The following is an 11,871-nucleotide window of genomic DNA, read 5'->3' as shown; positions in this document are numbered from 1 at the left end:
TGTCCATTCGCTTGTTAGTTTTTCCATCAAATGTGTAACTTCAAACATTTTTGAGAGAAACAGTTTCGGTTGCCATTATATTTCCAGCTAACGATACAATGATAGCTTTTATTTTCTACAAAAATATGAATATAGGAACTGAATTTTACAGATGTTTACTGTAAACATCGATACATTTCTTAGTACAAGACTTGTGCGTATTACACGACACGGAGAACGTCGTGTGCTCATTATATAAATTTCTAACAATAAGTCTCGTGGGTTTGGATGGACCAACCAATGACCATTTTATTTTATTAAAATGAAAACGATATTGCTGTATTATCCGTAATTTTAAATCTACTAAACGAAACGAAACTCGCTCTACCGGATTGTTCTTGAGACGTCCTCCGAGAAGAGCGTAAGGAAAGAACGACTTCAAAGCCGGTAGAAAAATTCGCGAAAACTTACCTCCCAACAAATTCCCGACATATCTCTATGTATTTTTAATAATAATAAGCGTATTGTTCAATTCACAATATGCTGACATGTAGTGTGTTTATATATACTATTTCCCTTTTCCCCTCATCTCTTCATTCGATCAAACAAAATTATGCACGCAAAATTGATTCATCAGTTTATTAAATTTATATTTGACAAATAAATATATTTGATAGGACAACTAAATAAATAGTTTAAAATAGACTACAAATTAGGAACCTAAGTTTCTTATCAAGATTAAATAAACATAACACCTTATTTAAATAAATAAACAGTAAATGTTTTAGTACTTGAATAGTTAGGAAATATTTGCTTTTGTTAGTAATTTGATTAACGTCTAGACTCTAGAGCCATTTGCATATCATTCCATATCTTCTTCATTTTCATACGTTAGTTTAACCACGGATAATTACATTATTACAAATATTATTTATCTACGAAGTTGATTTAAATTATATTTAACATGAAGTAAATATATTTAACGAGTAAAAAATAAAAGTTTAAGACACTTTAGGAATATATAAATTAGGAATCTATGTTTCTTCAAAATTAAATGTGTGAATACAAATCCATATTTTTTACTAACTGATATTTAACAATAATTACGATTGTTGTGTTTACTTTTGTTATAGATCTGATTTAATGTCTAATACTTGCAATCGTATCATGTATCTTCAGCTTTATCAGTTTAATCGAGGACAATTACGAAAGCTACTTATCTCAGATACAGGATGACGCCACGGCGTAACCATGCATCGCATTCCTCTCGCGGACACGTGATTGGTAATGAACAAATTAAAGCCTCCCGTTGGACACTTGTATAAACCGGTATGTTCAAATAATCTTGTCGATACGCATCTTCAAGAGCGTAAAGATCATCGCCGGATTTATCGTCCAAGTATTCCTCCGGCATAAATGCTACTTGACATGTCGGGGCAACCGCGACTGCTGCTGAATTTACGTCCAAATCCTTTAAGACACCTTCCTCAATAGAGGCTCCTGTAAACAAAATGTGTTTTTCTTTTATTTAAAGATACTCTGGATACTTTTTGATATTATTCAAAAATTTCCAAAAATTCTTAAATGTGAGATTCTCATTATTTAATTACATCGATGTGAATCACAAGTTCCAGCTCCTCTCCTAACCAATGAAAACTTAATATTGTGAATACTGGATCAAACTCTGTCGAGTCTGACAATCAAGCTTACCTGATATGAGCAAACCTTCGAGCTGAAGCGATACCTTCCACTCTTTGTTCGTACGATTCTCGATCCAGTTGGCGCGAAGATGAAGAGTTTCCAATGGATGACCGAGCTCTCGCGCGGTATGTTGTTTCAGAGCAGTCAGAAGAGCTCGTGGTCGGGACAGCTGGGACAAATCGACTCGACTGGGTATGTTTATCGCCGAGGATTTTAGTGCTTCATAGTTGGATAAAAGCGCCTTCGCGAATTGAATGGCGTTTTTCGGGCCCGTTCGCCATTCCATAAACCAGTGCTTGGGAGTCTAGAATTATAAATGATCTTCATTATTATGAAGAAATATATATATAATTATAATCATCGTTATTCTAAAATAACTATGAAAAAGTGAAAATTTCAAAATTAAAATCTAACCTCGTTATCTTCAAAAGATGACGCATCCATGTCCGTTTGTACAATATGTAATAACTTCTTCGTAAGATCGACCTCGTCGATGAAAAAGTCCTGTAAAGGATTTCCTTTCTGTTCGTTTATGGCACCTGTGTCACATGTGAATGTCAAGGAACATTGTCGATCCATAATTACCTTTAGATCGTGTTGAACTTTTGACTTCTCTAATTTATTGCTATTTCCTTCGCTGTTGTTGAATGGCTTCATCAAGATACCTTGAAAATAATTTAAGCATATTTGAAAACTTGAACTGTTCAATATAAGAAGCAAACACTAATCAAATCTAGATGTACTATTTGGTTCTAACTTATCTGAGCTTTAAAGATACCTTTAAGGTATGTTAGAGCTTTTTCCGCAGCAGCTCTTTCCCATGCTCTATGAGCATTAGCAGGGAGTCCGAAGTACTCCTTCGGTGAATCGACGTCATTCATATTCTCCAGTGACTTTACCGGATCGCCCATCGTCGTGTCGGTCACTTTCAACACATCTCCCAATTTCCGACGTCCCTCGAAAATGTCTCTCGACCATATGTTACGTATCATTGAACGCAATGCCCTTGCATCATAGTCATCTTGAAGCCGTCCGCCATAAACCGCAACGTCGAGCAAACCTCTGCCAATTTGCCAGTCCCCTTTACATGCCAATATATTTTCTGTACATAACGTCATATAAAATGTCAAAATTATTTATAGATATTTATGTTTTACATACCTTGTTGAGATCGTTTTTCCTTCGCCACGTTCTTCACTACTAACTCGTAAGCAGCTTCGAGATCCGACTCGTTCCATTCATATGGTCTGATCCAGCCTTGAGGAACGAAGTTTCGCCGTTCTTGAAGTGTTGCATGTAACCAGGCGAGCACTACTAATGTAGTGGCCGCGACATTATCACCATTACGCTGTGATTGTCGCAACTGCTGAAGCGATTTTCTCATGTTCCTCTTCACGCCTTCGGGCGGTTCGTACGCCAGTTTCAGACAAAGCCCCGCTAAACCCGGATAGAATCCGGAACACTCCTCCGTAGTTAGCCAGATCCTCGTGGAGGAATTTTTGTTTGTAGTACACATCGACGAGCGAAGCATACTTTCTAGTCGCGGTAGCCAATTTAGAGCGAGCTGCAAGTTACTTAGCAAGACCCAACCACCATTTCTACGAAGTAAGATAATCAATGTGTATTTATTTCACAAAATCATATATTTTCAATTATAAAAAATTTTGCATTTATAAAAGTGGTAAGACGAAGCATTTTTTAAATTTCTTTACTCGTAATATTACATATATTACATCACAATGCGTTTGGAAATTATGAGATTCTACCTGCATGCGATTTCCAATGCCAATTCGGCTTGAGTGACATGTCCTTGACCTAAAGAAACCTCAATAAATCCAGCGGAAGTATATTTCTCAGCTAGTACCTTGAGTTCGGGACCAGGATCAGTCCCCGGCGATAAAAGTAATAACACAGGATATGATCCCGCCTTTTCCTGGACGATTGTACTCAATGACCATAGCGGCGGTGCCAAATCTTTCACACCTTTCGTACGTAAATTTTAATTTAAAATATTTTATTATAGATATTAAAATATTTTATTATTAATATTTCTTTTTAATATTTATTTTAATCCTAATAAATTTTTTTGCCTTACATATTTTAGAATGATTCTTAACCACGCAGTATTCTAAATGAAAATTAAATCAGCTTGAAAGAGTCACGTAAAAATAATAATTTAATAAATACAATATTTTGAATGAAATCCCAAAATAAACTTATTAATTGTTTAAAGTTCAAAGCATATATTAACGTTTATTCCTGAAATAAAAGTAATAAAAGATTCTGTTTATACATAACAGACGACTTATAACAATAACATTCGACTTATTCGTTTTATTTGATTTGAATACATTTGTATACTCTTTGAGAATATAAATTTAAAAATTGTAAGAGTTGCAAGAATACTTAAATATTTGAATATACACAAAATTCAAAATAATCACATTTTATCTGCCCAAATAACATAGTCTGAATATGTTCGTTGCGATAGCAAAAATGTAACAAGTATAACGTCCTGCTAGCCTTAATTTCAGTAGTCATTTAGTAGTCAAAGCTATTTTAGTTGTATTAATAGCTGCGTATTAATCACTGACAGCTAATAAAAAAGTCAAAATGCAGCCACAGCTATTTTGGATGCACTGGTAGCTGTACAGTCGTTGTGACAGCTAATGGAAAAGTCAAAATGCAGCCATAACTATTTTGCGCCGATAATTGTACAGAGACTGTAACAGCTAATAGAAAAGCCAAAATGCAGCCACAGCTATTTTGATGTGGGAAGTGTACGTGTACCGCAAGTGAATCTTTACCGCGTATGTGCAAGCTAAAATACAACCAAAGTAGCTGTAATTTAGCTGTATTTTGTATGTCATAGCGAAAGCAAAAACTAATTATTATCATTATATTATTTTAGGATAAAGTTAGCATGTAACAGTGAATAGTCAAACGGATCCATGTGTTCATTTATGTAGCTTGAAAATTGTTACTTAAGGATCTTTGCGTAGTTCTGTAATCATCGTATTTATGAATTTGCGTCCGCATTAGTATACTTATATATGTATTATAAATTGTAATGATTACTTATTCTTTAAATTTGATCTAATATTAATGAGACAGTGATTCTAAGTTGTTATAGATTCGATTCCAGTTGAAGCAAAAATCATTTGTTAATTCTATTTTCAAAATTTTTACATAATTTAAAAATAAAAAATTAATTTTAATCTAATATTACTTACATATAAAAAACATTCTTCGTTTAATTATTTTATTTTTTAATTAATTTATCTTTATTATAGAGTGTCATACTATGTAATATGCAGCTGTATAATATGTGGTTGTGGCTACTTCTTTATAGCAAAATACTTGTGCAATCAAAATGACTATGACATCGTTTTTAAAACCTAAAAATGTTATCTCATTTTTGCTGCTATAACGTTATCGAAACATAATGATGTTGTGACAATAGCTATGATAGACAAAAATGCTACGGTTTAAGCTACGTTATCGCAGATGTTTTAAAATATGTACTATTTGGATAATACTTGCCTAATTGTTTTGCAGCCAATTTGGAAAGGGCGGTGTGCAAATAATCAGGTCGCAAAGCCTTCACGACCAAAACTTTTTGAAAAACACTGAGTCCGTTATCCGTGTAAATATCAGAAATATTGTTCAACCAAGAAGATTTCATTCTAGCGGCTACCTTTAAAAAAATAATACCGACATAAAAATTTCAAATCTATTAAGAATTCGAATTATTCATGGAAAGTACTGAAGTCACTTTAATAAACCTTTTGACTGTTTACTGAAGACGTCGTATTGAGTACATACATTGGGCAGAGAAGAACCTAAGGCTTGTATAGCTTCACGTCGTTCATCCGGTATCCATTCGGGTAATTCAAAGTCAGAATTATCGGCGTTGGCGATCGTGCCGTTGTCGAACAAAAGATTCCTTTCGACATCTGACACTGGATTTAAAGACAACGCCATATGCAGCGCTAGTGGAAGCCTGTGCTTTCTGTAGATCGCCTTCGCGCAATGATGGAATGTCAGAGTTATCAACCTGACACAATAAATAGCATGATGACTTTATGTCATTTCACAATTTAATTGATCATATTATACATACCGTTTCTCGATTAGACCTCGCGATTGTTTCTTTTCTCCGTCTTCATTCGTATAAGAAATGTCATCTTGCACTGCTTTTAAGCAGATATCGGTGTAGGCTTCTGTGGAGATAACGTATAAAGAGCTGAGAAATGTTAATCCTTTGATAGTCTCATAAACATTAGCGGCAAATTGCGCAAACTTTTCGTGATTTTTGGCACGCCTAAAAAAAGAGAACAAAAAACAACATTATCTTCAAATGTTAATACAGGAATTAACATTAATATTTGTAATATAAAAATAATATTCTGACGATACCTTAAAACTTCATTCAAACTTTGTCTACTTTCCTCAAGCGCGTTCGCTATCTCTTTCGCCTTAGCTTGCGTTGCTTCCAAAGAAGACAAAAGACCTCCTTGTTCTTGGGATTCTTGTAAAAGATCTTGGCCTCTAGCTGTAGCTAATTGGCTCAACACATCCAGTCTGGCCGCGTCTCGTTCTCCGGATAATTTTTCTTCTCTTTCCAAGGCTTCTCTTCTTTGCGCCTCGAGCTCTGGCGTTTCGTTCAGTAAAAGCTGATGAAACAATCGTTAAATACATAAGAAAAATCAAATAAAGATATGAGAAATAATCACATGTATTTATTTTTCTCCTTACCTTCTCTACAAATCTTTCTGCTAAGCTTTTCGTACCGGTACCGAGCATGATCTCGCACAACACAGCATCAGCTTCCTTCGGGATATCTTCTAATCGATCTTTCCTAGTGGCCAAGAATAATTGAAAGCCTTCCTGAGCCGGCAGAATACGATCGCCCAATCTAAGCGGTCCCCGACGAAGCAAGGGCAAAAGTATCGATGGAAATTCAACCACTTCCTCGATCAAGAGAGGTTTCCCGAAACGCACAGCGAGCTCCAAAGCCGTCAAAAATTTAGAATTTTCAGGCTGCGTTATTTCGAGTCGCGTGCCAAAATTGCGTTTGATCCAGATGACTGCTACTCCCGAAGGATCAAGGAAAATAGGTACTAGAGGTCCTTTCAGAACACGGGAGGCTGCGACCAAGCTACTCGTGTCTGCTGGTAAACCCTGTGCTCTCCATAATAATCTTTCGCGTTCGGTTACTAATAACTTAGTCGCTGATTTCTTCCAATTGTCATCTCTCTCAGGATCCTGTGCAATCCAAATGTAGTAAGTCATTAACTCTTTAAGGATCAATTATTATTATTTATTATTATAATCAATTATTAAAAATAAATATTTAAATCTATTCTAATATTTAAAAAATTAAATTAAAATATTAAAAGCTTAAGATTATTCAAACTTTTTGTATTCAAAATATATTAGGTAATGTGTAAATTTTAGAATAAAGTTAATTGTTCCAAAATATAATGTTGCATTTTTTTCATTAGCAAATCTAAAAGAAAGATTACCTGATATACAAGTAGAGCTGCTGCATTAGCTGCCTCAACATCCAGTCGTTCTTTTCTGGCTGTTAGTTCTTGGAATTGTGTTTGCCAATCACGATGTTCGGTATCGAGTTTTCGTAACAGAGCACGCGCTGTCGATAGACTGGCCTCGGCAGATTCGGTTCGCAACTGCAATTCAGCTGCGCCTCTTGTGTGTTCAGCAAGCTCTTTCTGAAGCTGCGCCACACGGCTCTCCACTGTATTTAATCCCGTTTCCAATTTTCCCAACTGTGCCTCAGCCGCCGCTAATCGACTTAAATCACAAAAGAATTAAGAAGAATCAAGTAATATAAAGCAATTTAAAAGGTAAATAGCACAAATTTGAAATTACATAGAAAAATGAAAAAAAAATTGATGATACAGATAAAATGGAAAATAAGGAAGTCAAAAAGACAATTTAAAAGACATACTCTGCTAATTGACGTTGTTCTCGTTCTAGAGGAGCAACTTGTTCCAATATTTTACCATATTGAAGATTCGCGAGTACCCAAGCGGCTAATGGAGCTGCCGCCACCGATGCTCTCTTTGCGGTTTTCTCTTCGAAGCTGTCCGGACGTTCTTTTATCAATCTGGAAACAGCTTCTAAACTCGCAGGCGTACTACGTCTTGCGTCCCAATTTCTACGCGTTAAATCCCGAAGAAAAGTGAAAAAGGAAGAATTTAGTTTGTCATAAAATTAAGAAAATAGTTAAATAGAATAAAAAGTAAATTAATAAATTAATATGAATTAATTAGATTGAGTCAATATGTTTACCTGATTTCATCCTTGACACCTCGCTTAGCGAGGAATGTCTTCATGCTATTCCAAGATGTATCTTTTATGCCCATCAGCCGAAGAACACCTTCGAGTACATCCCTCACCGGCGCTGGTGGTGCTCTCAACGAACGAACTTCAGCCAATGCATCGGCACTTATACCAGCCACTGCCTGAGCAGCTTGCGCTACTAGAGGCTCAACCTTTCCTAATTCACTTTCTATGTCCCCCTATGCAAACAATAAGATCAATATAAGCATGTTGCTACTTTTATATATGCATTGCATTGACGTAGACATGTTGCGCATTCTCTGTGAGTCTTATACTTCAATTCTTCATATCAATAATGATAGATAACAGGGAAAAATGGATATTACCTTACGCCGTGCGAGTTCAGCACTCTCGCGTTCTGTATTAGCCTTCAAATTTGTCATTTCTCCCCTTTGAGTAGTTGCACCTCTCATTGTAGCAGTGATTTGTTCAAGAGCTGCATTGGCCCTCCCCTTTTCCACCTTTAAACAGAATATTTATATAATTACAGTGCTATAAAATAGAATTTAAAAATTTACAATTAAATAGTAATGTTATTGCAAACCTCTAGTTCTTGGCGTTGTCTGGACACTTCGTCCTCCAACTTAGCCACCTGATCGCCGGCTTCTCTTAATTTGCTGATACCAGCTTCAAGAGATCGCAACTTCTCTTCGACCTCCTTGCTCCACGTGTCACGAAGATATCTCCAGGTGTGCACTAAAGCGAGGAATCGTGCCGGGGCTCTTTGATAACGAGGCGCTTGAAGATGAGCTCCGATCATGACTTTCGCATAGTTTGATAACTCTTCGAGTTCGTCCAATTGCAAAGTACCCTCCTGAATTGCTAATTTGATCAACGAGCTTTCTCGGGACCACCACTCATCAGGACCACCAGGTCCAGATCCAAGCAGCGCGCAATGTCGTAAGAGGCCGAGACGTAACAGTGACGACGATTCGATCTCTTCTGAATCTAAGATCACCGCTATTCGGAGGTATTTACGCAAGCCTGCGAAATCAATCATAGGCCTTATATATAATAAGACAAAAAATAGCAAAAAATCAAGGAATAATAATGCTTGTAATGCTTTTACGGTTTTTTACAAGTTACTTTTTTTGATAATGGAAAATCTCTTGTTAATTGGATTGTGTTTCAAGACTGAAAATTTAATCGGCGCGTGGATTGTAGAACTAGTCATGTATATATAAGTATATATACATATATTCACTCAGAAATATTATTATCTACGATACAAAGCTTTAGTTTAAATCAAAAAATCATTTCGCTTTTTAGTTATATTTTCACACATCGGTCTAATGCCACTATTTATTAATATTTAAACAAAAAATATTACAAAATTTTTTAGACTAATCTTATTTCGTCATTAAGAAAGTAACAAAAAAGTAATGAATAGTTATTTTTTAAGTAATTATAGTAATTAATAGTAATGGTAACGAATTATTATTTTGACTCGGTAACGATTAAATAGTTATTTATAAAACGTAACTTTCAATCCTCTGAAAAAGATCTATCACATAATATATGTACAAACATAAACTTTATAAATTCTTTCAGAAGAAACGCTATGAATTAATTTATTTAACATTAAAAAAGATTTTGAATATACGTACGATGATACAAATATTGTTCCAGCGTCCCTTGAAAATCTTCCCTTCGAGCCAAATCGGCGAGAGGTGCAACCAACGCGTCAAGCTCTTCCGTCGCATAAAGTCCTGGAACCTCTCCTTTAGATACTATGGCACTCACTATTATGGCTAAACTTTCCTCCCTAACATGATGTTCTTCCAGCAGGAGCAAAGTTGATTGATTTTCGATGCCCGCTACCTGCACAGCGTTCTTTATCGCCACTTTACCACGTTCTAAGAAACAATTAACGGATATGACGGAATTCCAAAGAACAAAATACAATAATAGATAAATTGTGATTATAGTTTATCTTACGGTACCAGGTCCTGAATCAATAAGTCGTAAGGAAGAAAATGTTGCAACCAATTTAACTGCTGACCTTCTGCCCGCTCCAGGTCGTCCAATGAGAACCACACCACGAAAATCGCATCCAATGGCCCAACTCAGTCCTAGCAAAATATTTAATTTATTGTTATATAAATATCAATCTTCTTCTCATCTATTAATTTAATTAATTCGTACCAGCTATGGTTTCCAGAAGATAAGATGAAACTGATGCTTGCACTGGTTGACCCTCTCTAGCGCATCTAGCCGCTGCGTTGATTATCTCTTCTCGCCATTGCTCCTCACTTAAAGGATACAACCCAATATTCGCGCTCTTCCATGCATATATATCATTATTGAAATCTTTTACCTCGGAATCTTTCGAAATTAGCAAAGATTCCCACCGTGTCAGGGCCTTGGGCGTTAATCTATAGGATTAATAAATAGAATAAAACGCGAAATTATTATTTATCAAGAAAGAATAATTTAAATAATTAAATTCACTTTTCTTTAAACTTAATTTAACTTTCTTAAAAATTTAATTTAAATATATATATAAAATAATGTTTTTAACAAATAATTTTTTTTTATAGAATATTATGATTTTAGAATAATACCTCGCGCGAAATAGACGTTGTCCAATATCTAACAAGTAATGAGTGATGTACGCTTCATTTTCGGGAGTAGGATAATATTTCAAAAGTTTTGCCCACAAAACAATATCCTTAAGAGTCCAGGTAAAAGAAGATTCCTGAGCGGAATTTATAGATCGAAAAGCATCCAAAATACTAGGCTTTATTCGAGCGATCCAAGACTCCGCTATGATAAAGTCAACTTCTTTCAAAGAAGTTCTCAAATGAAGTTCCAGAATGGCTGCGACATCCTTTTGACTTGGATATCTATTGCAGATATATTTTATCTAAAGTCTTAAGATTTTGTTCAAAATTTATTATTAATTTTATTAAGATATATGAGAAGAATTAAAGAGAATGAATATTGTAACTGAAATTTATTTTATTACATTAAAAATCTCTAATTTTTTAATTTCTCCAATTTGCTTTTTAATTTTTAAAAATTCAGGAAATTAAATTTATATACTTGTATAAAATTAAACATAAACATTTAATTTTAAAGAACGAATTTCTTTCAAACTTCATATTTCATTAATTTATATTTTTTTTCTGTAGAAAAATTACTCACTCTAAATAATAAGTTGCAAATAAAGCTTCAAGCCTCGGATGTAATCGAGTAGTCACGTCAGCAGTGCATATAATTGTTACGGAGATTTTAGAAAATTCGAGATCTTCCTCAAGAAAACCTTCCTCTTGAAGCAATTCTCTCACTAATTCCTAAAGATAATTTGATCTCATTAGCATCTTGTTACAATCTTTTTTATTAGAATTTTCTTAACTTAATGATTTTTTTCGAAAAAAATTTATGTTATTTGTAAATTAATAGTTAACAACAGTTCAAAAAAAAATTATTTTTAATATTCTTTTTCATATTAAAGTATTGATATAGATTGCTACAAGTCATATCTAAATTAATGCATCAAAAAGTTAGAGAGGAAATTGTTTGGGATTATACCTGTAAATCTTTAGCGGCGAGATGCATATCTTCCAAGATAAGAAGTACTCGAGATCCGCTTCTCGGCTTATACGTCCTACCTTGCGAAGAAGACTCCAAGCGTAAGCAGGCCTTTTTCAAACGATTCAGGAGATTGCCAGGACCGTAAAGCGAAGATCCTCGCACAACAGTTATGGTATCTTGATTTTTTATTCTTGCCAACGCAACGTCAATCAAAGCATTTTTACCGCAAGCTTCAGGTCCACGAATCATAATCGGATAACCATTTTCTATCCAGGGCAAAATAGC

At 34.8% G+C, this 11,871-nt stretch overlaps 1 protein-coding gene across 1 annotated transcript in view; it reads right to left on the bottom strand.

The window, feature by feature from the left end:
* Nucleotides 1–1,070: 1,070 nt before the first annotated feature.
* The window catches only part of LOC108695082 (cytoplasmic dynein 2 heavy chain 1), a 22,082-nt gene continuing 11,281 nt past the window's right edge, over nt 1,071–11,871 (bottom strand). Inside the window, exons 25-46 of the mRNA XM_018204835.1 lie at nt 11,584–11,871; nt 11,197–11,345; nt 10,614–10,895; nt 10,195–10,424; nt 9,993–10,121; nt 9,657–9,905; nt 8,594–9,033; nt 8,376–8,510; nt 7,999–8,228; nt 7,655–7,864; nt 7,209–7,497; nt 6,439–6,948; nt 6,100–6,356; nt 5,804–6,004; nt 5,506–5,737; nt 5,224–5,377; nt 3,447–3,663; nt 2,842–3,278; nt 2,459–2,761; nt 2,095–2,345; nt 1,690–1,984; nt 1,071–1,479 (exon numbers count right to left, since the gene is read on the bottom strand). The exon at nt 11,584–11,871 is cut by the window's right edge and continues 12 nt beyond it. Of these exons, the coding sequence (XP_018060324.1) occupies nt 1,196–1,479; nt 1,690–1,984; nt 2,095–2,345; nt 2,459–2,761; nt 2,842–3,278; nt 3,447–3,663; nt 5,224–5,377; nt 5,506–5,737; nt 5,804–6,004; nt 6,100–6,356; nt 6,439–6,948; nt 7,209–7,497; nt 7,655–7,864; nt 7,999–8,228; nt 8,376–8,510; nt 8,594–9,033; nt 9,657–9,905; nt 9,993–10,121; nt 10,195–10,424; nt 10,614–10,895; nt 11,197–11,345; nt 11,584–11,871 (5,772 nt within the window). The 3' untranslated portion in view covers nt 1,071–1,195. The remainder of the gene's footprint in view (nt 1,480–1,689; nt 1,985–2,094; nt 2,346–2,458; nt 2,762–2,841; nt 3,279–3,446; nt 3,664–5,223; nt 5,378–5,505; nt 5,738–5,803; nt 6,005–6,099; nt 6,357–6,438; nt 6,949–7,208; nt 7,498–7,654; nt 7,865–7,998; nt 8,229–8,375; nt 8,511–8,593; nt 9,034–9,656; nt 9,906–9,992; nt 10,122–10,194; nt 10,425–10,613; nt 10,896–11,196; nt 11,346–11,583) is intronic.

This window comes from Atta colombica, unplaced genomic scaffold (genome assembly GCF_001594045.1).
Source record: "Atta colombica isolate Treedump-2 unplaced genomic scaffold, Acol1.0 scaffold126, whole genome shotgun sequence".
Classification (NCBI taxonomy): domain Eukaryota; kingdom Metazoa; phylum Arthropoda; class Insecta; order Hymenoptera; family Formicidae; genus Atta; species Atta colombica.
The sequence above is the reverse complement of the archived record's forward strand: the minus strand, read 5'-3'. Positions and strand labels throughout refer to the sequence as shown.